Genomic DNA, 15,748 nt, shown 5'->3' with positions numbered 1-15,748 from the left:
ATCGCAGATACCGGTTAATAACCATTTTACTCTCAGAATTTGCATTTAGTAATAAATAACTCGAGTCAAAAATGCACCCGGTCGCGCGGCTTTTTCAACCGAGAGTCAAAAACAGCTTATCTATTAGTATTATAATGACCCTGGACGCAAGTGACGATTTTCCCCTATTGGTTTTGAACACAGTTATCGAACTTTGGCATTTCCACACCAAATAGCAGCCACTGACGTTACGATTCCTTTGTCGCGCGGGTTTGTTTGACCCCACGTTTTTCAGACATTTGGCTATATAGGAGCGTTCTGGAGAAAAACCCATTTTTACCATGTTTTAACGTGAGGGAGACTCGTTATAATTTTTATGTTTCCTGGATGGACTGCAGCTGTTAGAAATATATATATATATATATATATATATTTGAGATCATCCTTTATTTGCTGTTTAAGAAGGGAGGAGTAAAATGCTTCGAAAAGAAGGCCTACCCCAAACGTTGTTAAATTTATGTTTTTCTTTAAAAAAAATATTAAGGCTGTTATGGAAAAAATGCAGCTAAGTAGCCATCAATCATGGCAGCTCCATCGCCAATTAATTTACCCGACTAAGTTTCCAGCCGTAAACCGGAATTTAACATCATTTGCTGATTATATTTTCCTCTTTATTTTTATTTTATTAGATGCAGGGGTGACCGACCAAAAAAAAATGAACAAAAAAGGGGAAAAAAAGATAAAACAAAAAGGCGCTCTTTTGTATCAAAGTTTCAGCTTGTCATAAAATTAATATTAGGCCCTACCTTATCGACCGGAAACGTGTTTATTCTGGCGAGGTATAATGCCCATATCATCCATTAATAAATTTTGTGTAAACACTCTAATGTAACCCCATTAACCGTGAGTGATTAACAAAGGCTATGACATCACAATCACTACGGTGACAAAAATAAAGCTACTGAAGCAGTCATCAAGACCTCGTCCTTCGATGTTGGGGTGTAATAGCCTTAATTTATTTTAATAAAAGCAAAATTAAACAAATAAATAAGCGAGTAGCTTGCCAAAATCCATTAACTCATCAATAATGGACTCTGTATTTTAAAGGGGCAGATTGAATATTTTTGAGAGTTCTGGTTGTTAGGTGATGGGCTCGTGATGTGATGGGTGGAGTAGGTACATGTATACGGGTAGGTATACACATTCAAACCGGGGACATTTTACAGAGGAGGACAATAGAATCCACGGTTCGGGAAAGGTCCACAGTTGGAGAACGTGTATAGAGTAAAAATGGGAGCTGTTGTAAGAAAAAGTTTGAGTATTTTTACAAAACAGTAACGACAAGAGGAGGTACCAGTTGAAGGCGTATTACAAGCTTGTGTGAGTGTAATCAGAGCAATTACTAAAAAGCTGTGCTCTGTTTATTAAAGGGGGATTACTCGCCCTTTAATCAATCCCTTCTATAATTAAATGTTTTTAAAGCGGCCATCTCTTTGGGCGAACGCCAGAAATGATGGTAAAGGGGGCTTGCTCAGTGTTCATATTTTATTGATAATCAGGATGGCGTTGCAGCGTGTTGGATGCGTGTTACTCCTCTTCGTCTTGATTTTTACTGTTGCAGGTAAGTTTTTAAGGTACTGTTAGAGGTAGGCCTATTTATGTGTGTTTTTAAGAGGCAATCGTTTAAAGACACTGCACTGGGCACCTTTGGTAATTGTCAAAGACCAGTCTTCCCACTTGGTATATCTGAGCCTGCACAAAAATAATAACAAACCAGTGAAAATTTGAACTCATTGGTCGTAAGTTGTAAGTCATGAGATAATAATGGATGAAAAAAGCAACCTTGTCACACGAAGTTGTATGCTTTCAGATGCCTGATTTCTCAAAATAAAATTCTGAGGTCTCGAAATCAAATTCGAATAATTTAGTGAGAAATAACTTCTTTCTCGAAAACGACGTTACAATATAGGGAGCCGTTTCCCACAACGTTTAAACAAACCTGGATGTGAAAATTTGGAATCAATTGGTCATCAAAGGTTCAAGAGAATGATGAAAGAAAAACACACCTGTTGTACTGTGTTCGTGCTTTCAGATGCCTTATAAACAAAGGCTTCAGGCCTGAAGTCTTTAATAATTATTTTGAGTGAGAAATTAGTACCATTTTTCTGAGAAAAACTACATTACTTCAGAGGGGGCCATTTCTCACAATGTTTTGTTCTATCAACAGCTCTCCATTGCTCGTACCAGGCAAGTTTTATGCTTACACTTATTTTGAGTAATCACTAAAAAGTGTCCAGTGCTTTTAACGTTTTGCCATAAATTAAACGTTTTGAAGTTTTATTCCTAGATCATGACCGTATTGACGAATACATCATTTCATTGTCTGCCATTACTGGAACGCATAGCTTACTACCGCTCCGGAGTTATCTCAAAAACACGGACCAACACTTTTCGAAATAAAACATTTTCACGGGTTAATTTTATTGTACAAAACTGCATTAATCTAGGATTAAAACAATCGAACATTTCCGAAAACCAAAGTTGTATGCCTTCAATGCCTTAAAATTGATTGCAATAAAAACTCACTTGGTTAGAAGTATAAGTATAGGCGTATACCAGCAGCTTTCGATAGTACTAATTGGTTTTACTTCGAGAACAATCCAATGTTTGAGCACTAGACGGCGTCTATACAAAAATGCTACGGATGGCCCTTGATGTGCACTGGGAAGATCAGATGCCAAACTCCCAGCTCTACGCTGCCCTACCAAGGGTAACTGTTAAGATCAGCGAACGAAGGATGAGGCTTGCTGGCCACTGTGTACGCCATCCAGAGCTAGCTGTGAGCCCCCTAGTTCTCTGGGAACCCATTGACGGAATCAGGAATAAGGGCAAGAGAAGAACTTCATTTGTAGATCAGCTGAAGAAGGATGCTACACAACAGGAAACATCCGAGCTTAGGACGCTGATGCTGGACCGGGATACGTGGAAGACGACCATCAGAGTTTCCAGAGAAGGCGTCGGCTGAAGACATCCTCTCGCTCAACTGAATCCAATGTTAACCTAATTATGTCATCTTTTAAATTCATATGGAAGCCAAGTAAAAAAGAATATAGGTCTTTATATAAAAAATGTTCTCTTTTGTTTGAAATCCCCAAAATGGATAGCTGTTTGCTAGGTCTAATTTTTCACTGTCAGTGCATTTTAAAAACTTCTGATTAAAGGCAGTAGACACTATTGGTAATTACTCAAAATAATTATTAGCATAAAACCTTACTTGGTAACGAGTAATAGGGAGAGGTTGATGGTATAAAACACTGTGAGAAACGGCTCCCTCTGAAGTGATGTAGTTTTCGAGAAAGAAGTAATTTTAAACGAATTTGATTTCGAGACCTCAAGTTTAGAATTTGAGGTCTCGAAATCAAGCATCTGAAAGCACACAACTGCGTGTGACCAGGGTGTTTTTTATTTCATTGTTATCTCGCAACTTCGATGACCAATTGTGCTCAAATTTTCACAGGTTTGTTATTTTATGCATATGTTGAGATACACCAAGTGAGAAGACTAGTCTTTGACAAACACCAATATATAGTGTCCACTGTCTTTAAGTTGTTCAATGACATGTATATAGGCATACGTTGTAAATGTATCGTTCTACTTAGTAGTAGGCATATTTTTGCGAGGCGAGGAATTTAATGTTGTTTTAAATGCGACATAAATAAATACATGAATGAATGAATGAATGATTATTCTAATAAAACTGTTTGATAATGTTCTTTAGGTGTGACAGCGATCCAAAATGACACAGCTGCCCATGGTGGTGGTTCAAGTGATTACCTGGCAGAGAGACGTTTACGTCACGTTCTGATGGGACACGATGACTATTACGCCAGAGAGAGACCCGTCAATGTATCAAGCGATCCAGTTAATGTCAATATCAAAATGGTTATGTATGGCCTGATATCACTGGTGAGTTTATTGCCCTGCGATGCCCACCCCCCCCCCCCCCCCCCCCCCCCACTGGGTCAGGTTTACACGATGCCATGGTGTAGGGGGCTACTGCTGCAGCCGTACGCCGTCTAGCGTGATTAACTCATGATTTTGTAATGTTGATTTCACTTTACTCGTTGTACAAAGAAAGAAGTGCAGCACCGCAAAAGCAAAGCACCCTAACAGCCCAAACAATGTTGCACATCATCCTTCCATAGGCCTTTATTTTCACACTTTCCGATGTTTTCTTTGGACATTTGATTTCCACACTTTCAATTGTGTATGTGGTGAATAATGGTTAATATTGTTCATTGTCTTCCACATTCCCTTCTGTACAGAATGAGATGGACCAAATAATGAAGGGAGCATCCTGGCTCGTTATGGTAAGAATACACTTTTTAATACTTAGTTAAAATTAAACCAGCTTTGGTTTGCAAAAAGAGTCTAGTCCCTTATAATTTTTATTGTACAATTTGTTATTCTTCATTTAACAGCAATGGTATGACTACAGATTTCAGTGGAATCCTGAAGACTTTGCCGATATGGAGGTTCTTTCGCTTCGTATGGATGAGATATGGACACCAAAGATCCTTCTGACAAACACGTAGGTACAGTGGTGTTTCATATGATACATTCCGTAAACAAACGGTAAAAGGGCCTAATAACGGCAGTAGAAATGTGAAATAGACAGTGGCCCAATAACGACAGTAGAAAGCGCAAAATATACGGTAAAGGCGCACACTACATTACCGACGAAACAAAGACGGTAACAAAAATGGGGAATCGGTAAAGGGCGCAAAAACGGCGGTAGCGAGCGCAAATAGACGGTAGGCTCAAAAAGCAAAAAATAAAAGTAGGGGCGCAATGACGACGGTAGAACGCTAAAAAAAACTGTTTCAGAAACGGCGACTTCGGCGAGCTAAACGCTAGATCACGTGCGTCTGCCTTTTATTTGAACACTGACGACAAACCACTGAGGAAGAAAGCTTCCCATGGACAGACGCACTGATTTAGCCGCCGTTTCGGACACGGCCCATTATCGGCAGAAAGCAGGATGTGCTATCCGTTTGATGTTTAACCATAATATAAATGCCTTTAATATTTCTATTGTGATGTGATTTTCATGAGGCCTATGCTTCCTACTCTTATAAAACTGCGGGTGCGGAAGGTGAATCAATAAAATACCATGTTTCACTTTTCAATAAAAGATGCTTTACTAATCGTGTATTGTACCTTTTTCCCGTAGTGCTAATGAAAACGTCGAAAATCCAATTCGAGATAATACTTTTCAAGTGTTGACAACACATCATGGCATCGTCACACTCTCAGGTAAAGACAAAAAGGTTTTGTTTAATTGTTGGGATTTGAAATGGTTCCAAATTATTTTCTTTGCAAATATAGTCTTAAGGGCCTTAAGAACACTTAAACATTTCAAATTAACACCGTTTGTGTTGTCACATTGGAGATACACGTGAGAGAATCTGAATTAACATAGTGTGTTAGAATAACACCAGGAGTTGCGTTGGCAAAAAACATTGTGTTAAAGGCAGTGGACACTATTGGTAATTGTTGATTTTTCTTCCAATGAAATGTGAACTTAATTTATTCTAATTTTTTATTTACAGGTTCAATTATTCACGAAACGACATGCCTGATGGATCTTGATATGTTTCCTTTCGACAAACAGGAGTGTCATATACGGTTCCAAACTCAAAACATGCCCATCAATCTGGTTCACCTACACAGCAGAGGCTCTTCATTGGAACTCTTTCCAGGCGGTAAATTTCACTCCCAATGGGAACCTCTTGGTGTGGAGGGACGTAAAGAGATACACACCATCAATGATTCGGTAGCCAGACATGTGAAGACTTACTCTAGACTAGTCTTCACTTTGAAAATAAAAAGGATCCCGACCTTCTATATCTACAATATTGCTTTGCCTTCATGTATACTGACCGTCATCACACTGTTTGTGTTTTGGTTATCGCCAGAGAGCGGAGAAAAGGTAAGTCTTCTCATTACTAATTGACAAAGACAAACCTTTGTATCATCAATATTTGGCGATAGCGTATCACCAAAGTGGCACCGTACTGCGAACCGCGGGGAAGTGTTCAGTATGCGTATAGGCCTATTCTTCGTAATAACAGGAAGAATTACCAGGTGGTCACGGACGCCGTAATATTTGTTGCCCCTGGACTTGGCATTGGTTCCCCCTAAAAATTTCCCCAACACACTTTTTGATGTTCCATAGGAATTGCCCTTTGCAAAATAAAACTGGCCTTGCCCTCTCAAATGAAATTCCAGTAAATGTTGAAAAGCAGCACTTGAAAAAATTATAACGTTTTTGTAAAACAGAACAGACCAACAAACAATTTCTAAAAATAATATACAGCATCTTTACGGGCACGTTGGATTTTTGTCAATTAGTTGCGTAAAGCATTCTACTTTTAAGAAGTAACTACAAACAAAAGGTAAGCTTGAGGGTACAACCATTATTAAATCTCGTTTGTATGGGAGTGTTGGCTCTGAAAGAGCCGGTGTCGTCCCGACGTTTCGAGCAGTACACTAATACTCGTCTTCATGAGAAGGCTTGACATTTCAGAAGTGACAGGCGCGCCAGATTCGCGCCGAACCAAATAAGTAAGTTCGACCCAAACACATTTAGATTTCAGACAGGCAAAATCAACATAACATTTACATTGGCTCAGCTCTTGACAATAAAGATGTCTGCAACCAAGGTGCTCCAGCTCCAGAGTTGTTCCGAACGACTGCAACAGTCGATATCTAGACTTCTAACGCGTCCAGTTGCATATTGTTTGTTAAACGTCGAACTTTTCGTGTTCAGAATTTGGTTCGGCGCACTTTGGAGCGCCTGTCTGAATTTAAACGGGTGTAAGTAATTTAATCCCAAATGATTTGTTCTCTTTCTTCAGATCTCTCTGAGTATCTCCTTAATGCTTGGCCAGGCAGTGTTCTGGTTGGTGGTAGCAGACGCATTACCTCCCACCGGTACATCCCCTCTGCTTTCAGATTCTATTCGGGTGAACTTCATCGTCGGCAGCCTGGGAATCATGTTGAGTGTCATCACCGTCACCATTCACCATCAAGTCGGCACTATCAAGAACAGATTCCTCAGGAAATTGTTCGTGAACGTATTGCCTCGGATCGTGTGTTTATCACCTCCTGATTGGACGAAAGTTGGCGACTCCTCGCTGCGCATGGAAACCGTGCGTGAGTCAAAGTTCACAGAGGGAGGAAGTGAAGCGAATCTGAGTGTCATCAGTGACCAATCAGGAACGAGCAGCACAGACCTGCTCAAGATCAGCCCATGTAATGTAAGTATGGCACATTTTTGTCACATTGTTTATAGTTGCGTGTAGGATGACCTGAACAGCTGACGTCACACTTCGAAGCTCATGACTTTCGTCAGATACAAGCCTGGTTTGGTGTATGTACGTCCGGATCCGTACGAATGCACCTTTGACCTCGCATTTATTTCAAGGGAGATTTGCAGGCAAATTATACGTTCATGTACATGTAGGCCTATTCAACAACACAATGCAGAGTGGAAAAAAACCCTCAAACATCTCAAAAGCTTTCGTCACTGTAAGTTTATCCAAAGAAATTATCGTATCCAATGAAATCACTGGGTCTGTAAAACCATTACCTGACTTAAGAAAGGGGGCCAGTCTATGTAAGGGATGACTTCTTGAAAACTGCGAGTTAAAAAAGTACACCTTTTTCATGAAAAGCTTATCCACTAAAACAGAGTACGTCCCTTACAGGAATTGGCTTGGCAGTGTGCGCTTCTGCTTAGTAAGGCCGTTTAAGGAAGAAATAATAACACTTATTGTCTCGTGACAAGAATTGATAACTCATGACAAGAGTTGATAATTGACACTATTAATCATTATATTTTGTTGTTTTGGTAACCAATGGAAAAACAAAACATTTTTATATTTTTTATTTCATCCACATTTTAGGGTGAAGGTGAAATGAAGCTGCTAGCGGCAACTCTAGATCGCATTTTCTTTGTCATCACCGCTCTAATCTTCATTGGTGGCAACGTGGATTTTTACATTAAAGCCACCGCACAAGAGTACAATTGAATTTCCAGACCGGACCCGAGATACTATAGCACATAAAATGGTTCAAATAATAAGTAAATGTGGAATAATTAAGACCCATTTACATGTACATTGTAATTGGATTGTTGTTAGGGCTACAATGTATATAGGATATTATGTCACATTGGCCAAAATTACGGGCAACATTTAGAGCCAAATGTGTCACGGCATGGAACACTTTCTTCTTCTTTTCCAGTTATACTTCTAACGATGGAGCCCAAGAAAATTATGTGCAAATAATTGAAACATGAACGCCGTTTTTATTCTTTGAGATTTGAGATTTTCTGAAACTTGTTGCCAGTATGATATTGACATGTGCGACATGGCCTTCGTAGGACACATGGGGATAAGTTACCATGGTTGTTAAACTTTCTTTCAGAAAATAGTTTGTTTTTCATCAATTATTGCAAGTCTTAAATTTTTCTATCTGTATATATTATTCAATAAATCTTTTGGCTTTGAAATATGAAGGAAAAACCCATTCTATACTTGTGGGAGGTCAACATTTCAAATGACACAATGAGACAAATTACACATCTTGATTGTTAATGTTATGGTAGTTGTATAACTTTTCAAATGAGCTCGAATTAATGAATATAGTTAGACTATTACTCTCTTAATGTAAACAAGTGAAAAACCACTCGTTGTGTCTGCCATACCACTCTAGACTTGCAAAGAGCCATATGGCGGACAACTCTTTCATGAATGAAAAACAGGTACTTTCAACTCGATTTCGAGTGAAGTTTGTTACAATTTCACTCAGAAAGAGTGAGAAAGAGTGGCCGTCACTCTCAATTGGTGGAAAATGCCACCACTCGGACCAGCGAGAGAAATTAATTACACTCTTTTACGTTAAGAGAGTAAGTAGCTAAGACTCTTCGGAATGTATAGATTTATTAGATTCTCTCCATGAGAAAATAGAATTAGCTGTTACAATCTGCTTATCAACCAAAAAGGCACGTGGTGTATAAATGCACAAAATAGTTGCAGTTTCGACACCGTAGCACTCGGTCTTTCAAGAGGGATACAAATGAAGGCTTCGAGAGACTCTGTTATATTAAGGTCGGAACGTCATCAGGCCTTTATTGTTGCAGTTTCTTTTGTTTTATATCAGATTGTATGTTACAAAAGGAGGCAGTCTAAACAAGTGTAATTATAGAGCACATAAGCTATTGATGTGCATTATAATAGTTTTCTTCAAAAATCTAACATCTTTGAAAGGGAAACATTATTAAAGATTAACCAGCCTTAAATGGACACGTGCTCTTCGGATTTGGCGCTTTGGTATTGTTATGAAATTAATATGATTGAAGATATGTTTTTGAAAATTAAATAACTGTCCACACAAACATACCTCGAAGCTGTGTAATTTCCCGTTTACTTTGTGAACTTTGTGAATGTTTGCATCTACAAAATGGCAGACCGTGTTAGTTTTTAAAGTAAAAGGGCAACCATCTCTTTCCAATCATATTAGTTTATAACACACGCTTTTTATAACCAAACAAAGCGCCCAATCTGAAGCAATTAACGGTAGGTTTTCAGAATGGGGAATGGTATATATCGAAAATAAGAACATTATCTGAAGACGAGTTATTTCAACAGAAAATAATAATATTCATATAGGCTGGTTAGTAAAGTTACTATCAGATTGGTTGTCCCTTTCGTGTCACAATATATGTAGGCCCTATTATTATGGTGTAATCTTTCCTCAACCCAAATAGTGATTGTGCAATATTTTTTTAATTCTTATGGTGAAAACCTTGTGTGTGTTTTAGTTTCGTTTAGCCTAATTCTTTGTCTTCTCGAGTTGGCCTTTGAAAAGCGTTTGTAACCGTTCGTTATAAATTGCATATGGGAAGAAAGATGTTTTAAAAGTAGAATACAATGATCCACACAAACATGCCTCGAAATTGCACGGTTTTCCTTTTACCTCGTCGACTAACACGGTCGGCCATTTTTATGGGAGTCAAATTTTTGACTCCCATAAAACTAAAATGGCCGACCGTGTTAGTTCGCTCAGTAAAAGAAAAAACCACGCAATTTCGATGAAAATTTGTGTGGATCATTGTATTCTACTTTTAAAACATCTTTCCAACCATGCATTTTATAACAAACGGTTACAAACGCTTTTTATAGACCAACTCGTCCGAGCCAAGGCAACGTGTTCCTTTTACAGATGTTCGTATTTTTGTTTGTTAGATATCTTAATCAGTTGAATAACATAAACCTTTAAAATTTGAATTTCATACAAGCGACGAACGTGGGTTATGTGTTGTCAAGTTTGTGCAGTCAAAAGAAGCAAAATGCTATTTCTTTCAGACCTTGAAATTATTTCAGTTTAATCATGGACGAACTTCGGACGAACTTGGACAAATCAAGTTTATCTTTTTGAAAATGACCGGTCATTGTCTTTTAATAAGTTAAGATCTTGGGGCAATATGACTCGACTGCAAGACGTCCGTCAATCTTAAAATTGATATTATAAAGCATTTTGAGAAACGTTTAACTTCAAAGTATAGTGTATGTAAAAACATATCAGTTTTTATGCCCAAAATGTTAATCTGAGAAGCGTTACTGTTAATCACTTCTCAAATGAGAGGTTATTATTCTTCCTGAGTGGGATACACCGCCCCTGACTTTCGGCGATGTTTAAAAACGAGACCACCTTTTGAAATGAAATCTTCACAAGTTATTTTAATTATCATCTACTATAACAATCTAAAAGGAAAAAACAAAAAACAAAGGTAGGCCTATACTTTGCCTTTAATTCAATGCATAGATTAATACAAACAGTTCAAATTCATAAAAAAAACATCTCAGGCAAAACTGTACACGGCAAATTCTTGGGCCTGATTTGCTTATCGTTAATAATTTATACTGTTTTAATAATGTGATTGAGTTTTGTTTTTGCTTACTTTCAATAGCAAATACTTCTATACAGTTAGATTAAAGGGAAGGTACACGTTTGGTAATTACTAAAAAACAAATATTAACTTAAAAACTGACTTGGTAACGAGCATTGGAGAGCTGTTGATAGTATAAAACATTGTCAGAAACGGCTCCCTCTGAAGAAGCATAGATTTTAAAATAGAGGTAATTTCTCACTAAAATATTTAAAGACTTCTAGCTAGAAGTCTTTTATTCCTATCTGAAATCACACACATTCGTCCAACAAGGGTGTTTTTTCTTTCATCATTTTCTCCCAACTCCGACAACCCAATTGAGCTCAAATTTTCACAGGTTTGTTATTTTATGCAGTTGAGATACACCAAGTGAGAACACTGGTCTTTGACAATTACCAATAGTGTACCTTCCCTTTAAAGTACGGCAGATGTTGAAGGGTTATGGTCATGTCACATGAACCATTTTACAAACCAACCGGTTCCAGGCAATCTCCATAATTTATACAGGGAAAGGCATTCGCATTTGAATGTCCGATTGTTCTTGGGGATCGTAAGAGATTGATTGAAACAAATTATTCTTGTGCTACCGAAGTAGGCATGAAGGAGACCTTTTCGAAAACACCATTGCGCAAGCGCAAACTGTCGAATGAGGTGCATGCTGGTCTAGCTAGTGTCCAAATTTGATAGCTAGCTAGACCAGCATGCACCTCATTCCACGTCTATTGTGCGCGTACCGAGTATTATGCGATAAGGTCTATATCACTTGCATTTGGTTGTGTCAAAGTTTCCTGCAAAAGTTGCCTCGTGTTGGCAAGTATTTGCAAATTCTTGAAGCTCATTGATATTTTTGTTTGGCAGTGTCTTTTATCGGCGATATGCCCTCTTTGTGTCAATCAGCTGAACTATATCTGGCAGTTTGTAGAATTCCGCGTAGTCTCGTGCATTCTCGTGTGGTTTCCTCTCTCGAGGGGAGCTCGTTTTCTGAAAAAGAGATGGACAAAAAGGCTGCTTATAAAATTGTTGTTGTAAATCTTCATCAAAACGGTTCTAACAGTTTTGTACGATGTTATTTTTTTTTCTAATCGTTTAACTTGTTTTACTGGTATAAATTGAAATATGACAGCAATGCCACCAATGACATCCAGGTAACAAAACAGTTACTAAATCGGTTATTTTAACATGTCTATCCTCAGTTAAAACCGCTGGATCACCGCGTCATTAGAAAAGTTTTGACGCATAAAATTGATGAACGTCTCATTCGAATACAACAATTTTAACCTGGTGCCAATACACCCTCTGTTGTTGATTGACTATGTTTAATTGAGCAGACTAGACAGAGACCATGGTATACGGGATAAGATCGTCTTGAAAAAAATAATCGTTTCATTCTTATAATTATGATGCAGTACTAACCTCGTAGTGATACCCCAAATCTACACCTTGCTCAATGAGGAATTCTGCAACGTCAGAATGACGACATCTGATTGCTCGCATTAGCACTGACTCCATGCCCCACTACACAAAAAAAAGGATATTAAACAGGTAGCAATTAATTCAATTGTCGCTGATGAGCATTTCGATCCTTCAATATCACCAAAATATAGGAACAGTCACAGCAAACCCATAAACGTTAAGCAAGTAATCTTCTCTCATCCAAAATTTTTTTTAAGGCACTGGACACTTGGTTATTACTCAAAATAATATTAGCATAAAACCTTTCTTGGTGACGAGTAATGGGGAGAGGTCGATGGTATAAAACATTGTGAGAAACGGCTCCCTCTGAAGTGCCATAGTTTTTGAGAAAGAAGTAATTTACACGAATTTGATTTCGATACCTCGGATTTAGAATTTGAGGTATCGAAATCAACCATCTAAACGCAAACAACTTCGTGTGACAATGGTGCTTTTTCTTTCATTATTATCTCGCAAGTTCGATGACCGATTGAGCCCAAATTTTCACAGGTTTGTTGTTTTATGCATATGTTGAGATACACCAACTGTGAAGACTAGTCTTTGACAATTACCAATAGTGTCCACTGCCTTTAAATTGGAATGTAATAGTTTGGTAATCACTCTATAAAAGTAAATGGCAATAACAACTTTTGGTTAGTCGAAGCCTACATCAGCTTTCGATAGTATAAAGGATTGTTTCGAGAAACATTTAATTTCGAAGTTGGCCTAAAATGTGGCCATGTAAAAAGATCACTTTTTACGCCTCAAAATTTGTTGAGAACTGTACTGCCAGTATTAATGTTTCTAAGTTTGATTATTATTCATGCATGCGTTGAACAACCGCTCCGGATTTGTTGGGATATCTCATAACCTTCTGAAATGGTTTCAGAGATAAGTTTTATTGTATAGGCCTCTACATCTTAAATAGGGTTTTTATGCGATCGAATGGTTTCAAAAACCAAAGGTAAACTTTGCCTTTAAAAAATGGTGTTCTCTCATTAAAATTACAATTCAATGGGAGAGTTAACACGAAAAGTTAGTAAAAATCCAACACTAAAACTGTATATATAATTTGATTACAAGATCAATATTTATTTACAGGTATTTCATTGATGTCTGCTCCTCTTTTGACGGCGATTTGTACATTTGGGAGGTCACCCTGTTCCACGGCTATGAGAAGAGCCTATAGATAGGAAATATAAAACAAAAACAATTGCATCAGGAGCCGTTCGGAAAACATTTGATGGGATAATATAAAATCATATAATGAACGAGGCTTATCAATAACGTTTTGAAAGACCCTTTAATTGTTAGGGTTAACACATTATTTCACCCGAGAAACACAAACAAAAACACACACTACACGATCCCCGCCCATACACATTCCCATAACATTGTGCCAATTGATACGCTGGACTCCCTCTCGGCTTCTTCTACCTCTTTCTTCGGGAGGTTAAATCATTTTTCGAACAGAAACACACGTTTTGATGCCGATATTTTCCCTTAGTTGTGGTCACTTGGAAAAAACACTATAACGTTTTATTTCACCTCATTATAAAAAAGAGAGATACGCATAATATGGCTGGATAACTTTCCGTATGGCGCCACCACTTTTTCACTCATTTTTACAAAAAAAGATATCTCATTGAGGTAAATTAGATACTAAATTATTTCATATCGAATGAAAAAGTGGTGGCGCCATACGGAAACTTTTCCATATGGCTTATTGCCAAGGAGCGGATCGAGGGGTCCAAAGTATTAAATTGACACTTTACGGGGCTACACTTGGTTCCCTACCCTTCTGCATAAATCCCTCTGATCAACCCGTATTATTTATAGGCCTAGTATTATAAGCAAGTCTCACCTCATGAATCTGACGTCGATACATCATGGATTGTAGTCAATAATTCTGCTCACCGATGAAGCTAAGTTGATACAGAAAGACCTAAGCCCTAAATCCAATCCATAGATACTACTGAAATAAGGGAAGACTTCCGGTAATCATAACCTCATTAAACGTCTTCCATGTGACTTGTATTGCTTTTTTTGTGCAACAAATTGTATTGCAACAAATTGTATTGCAACCCTGAACACCCCAACGACTGCACCTACATGGGCTACAAGCTAAGACCCTCTGTATATTTCTGCCTCCATGATTTTAGTAAACAAACTCGGTTTAAAGGGCACGTCATTCACTTCCAGGGTCTACACACAATACTTCTTGGTCTCTTCATTGAAATGCAAAGTGTACGTATTGATCTCTCTGGCCCCGCCAACCATGACAACACTGACGCCACTGAGAAGTAATGTGAACAGCGCCCTCTAAGATTGGATAGTACTTTTTGGTTCTCTCAAGTTAGTGCAATTATTTCTAGTAGAGTGTACATATGTAGTAATGATTTTTGTGTATGAAGATGCCGGTGTCGCATGCAATTATGTCCACTATGCAATACTATCCGGAGAACATTATTGCATATGCAATAATGTCCGACGGACAGTTTTGCATATGCAATCGTGCCCGCCCGGACGCTTCTGCATGATGCAATTGTGTCCTCCCGGACACATTTGCATATGCAGTTGTGTCCGCCCCGTGCAAAACCATCCTAGCAGTAAATTAAACGCCCTTGGTCGACGGAACACGTTCGCCTTTTTTTTTTTACAAGCTAAGTACATGTAATGAATGACATGGGAAATGTTCGGCCGTTTGGGTATTCGCTGCAATCATAAAATACGTGAATATTCATGCTGCAAATACGTAGGCATGTTCAACGGACGGTTTTTGCATAGCCCCGGACACGATTGCATATGCAAAGGTGTCCGGAGCGGACAGTATTGCATGGCGGACACAATTGCATCTGACACACCGGTACATGTGTTATCATTGACAGTAATGTGTGCCGCGATGTACGTAATAAGTTTATTGGAATGTACAGTTGTTTTCGGGTGGAGAAAAACAGAAAAGAAAACAAAAAAGAGAGCAAAAATCCTGCCTGCCAAAATAACAAGGAGGCTACAATTATTTTTGCCGGGTGGGAGGGGTGGGGCAGGGGACAAAAAGAAAGAAAAAAAAATTATATTACAGTTGGATTATTATTTCTTTTTTACTTAATTAAAATAAACTTAAAAGCCGATAATATGGTCAAAGTTATGCTGTAGTTTGTGAGCGTCTTCCAAAAAAGTTTTTTCGTCTACAGAGCACAACCATTAATTTAATACCTAGGTGTGCACTGGCCAGTCAAAGCTAAAGATGTTTGCATCAGTGTGATACTGATAGTCTAGGCAAATTTTAAAGGTATGCCC

General features: G+C 38.2%; 2 protein-coding genes across 2 annotated transcripts; one reads left to right on the top strand and one right to left on the bottom strand.

The window, feature by feature from the left end:
- Positions 1-3,135: 3,135 nt before the first annotated feature.
- On the top strand, positions 3,136-8,592 carry LOC139939572 (neuronal acetylcholine receptor subunit alpha-6-like). Its single transcript, XM_071935571.1, has 8 exons — positions 3,136-3,145; positions 3,758-3,945; positions 4,305-4,349; positions 4,461-4,570; positions 5,213-5,295; positions 5,592-5,971; positions 6,900-7,301; positions 7,950-8,592. The coding sequence occupies exons 1-8, from the start codon at positions 3,136-3,138 to the stop codon at positions 8,073-8,075; spliced, it is 1,344 nt and encodes a 447-aa protein (XP_071791672.1). The 3' UTR covers positions 8,076-8,592.
- A 543-nt stretch (positions 8,593-9,135) lies between these two features.
- On the bottom strand, positions 9,136-14,620 carry LOC139940063 (uncharacterized). The gene is made up of 4 exons (XM_071936293.1): positions 14,313-14,620; positions 13,548-13,631; positions 12,410-12,511; positions 9,136-11,977 (listed from the first exon to the last, which is right to left on the bottom strand). Exons 1-4 carry the CDS (start codon positions 14,337-14,339, stop codon positions 11,861-11,863), a joined length of 330 nt encoding a protein of 109 aa, XP_071792394.1. The 5' UTR covers positions 14,340-14,620; the 3' UTR covers positions 9,136-11,860.
- Positions 14,621-15,748: the final 1,128 nt, after the last annotated feature.

This window comes from Asterias amurensis, chromosome 7 (assembly GCF_032118995.1).
Source record: "Asterias amurensis chromosome 7, ASM3211899v1".
Classification (NCBI taxonomy): domain Eukaryota; kingdom Metazoa; phylum Echinodermata; class Asteroidea; order Forcipulatida; family Asteriidae; genus Asterias; species Asterias amurensis.
The sequence above is the reverse complement of the archived record's forward strand: the minus strand, read 5'-3'. Positions and strand labels throughout refer to the sequence as shown.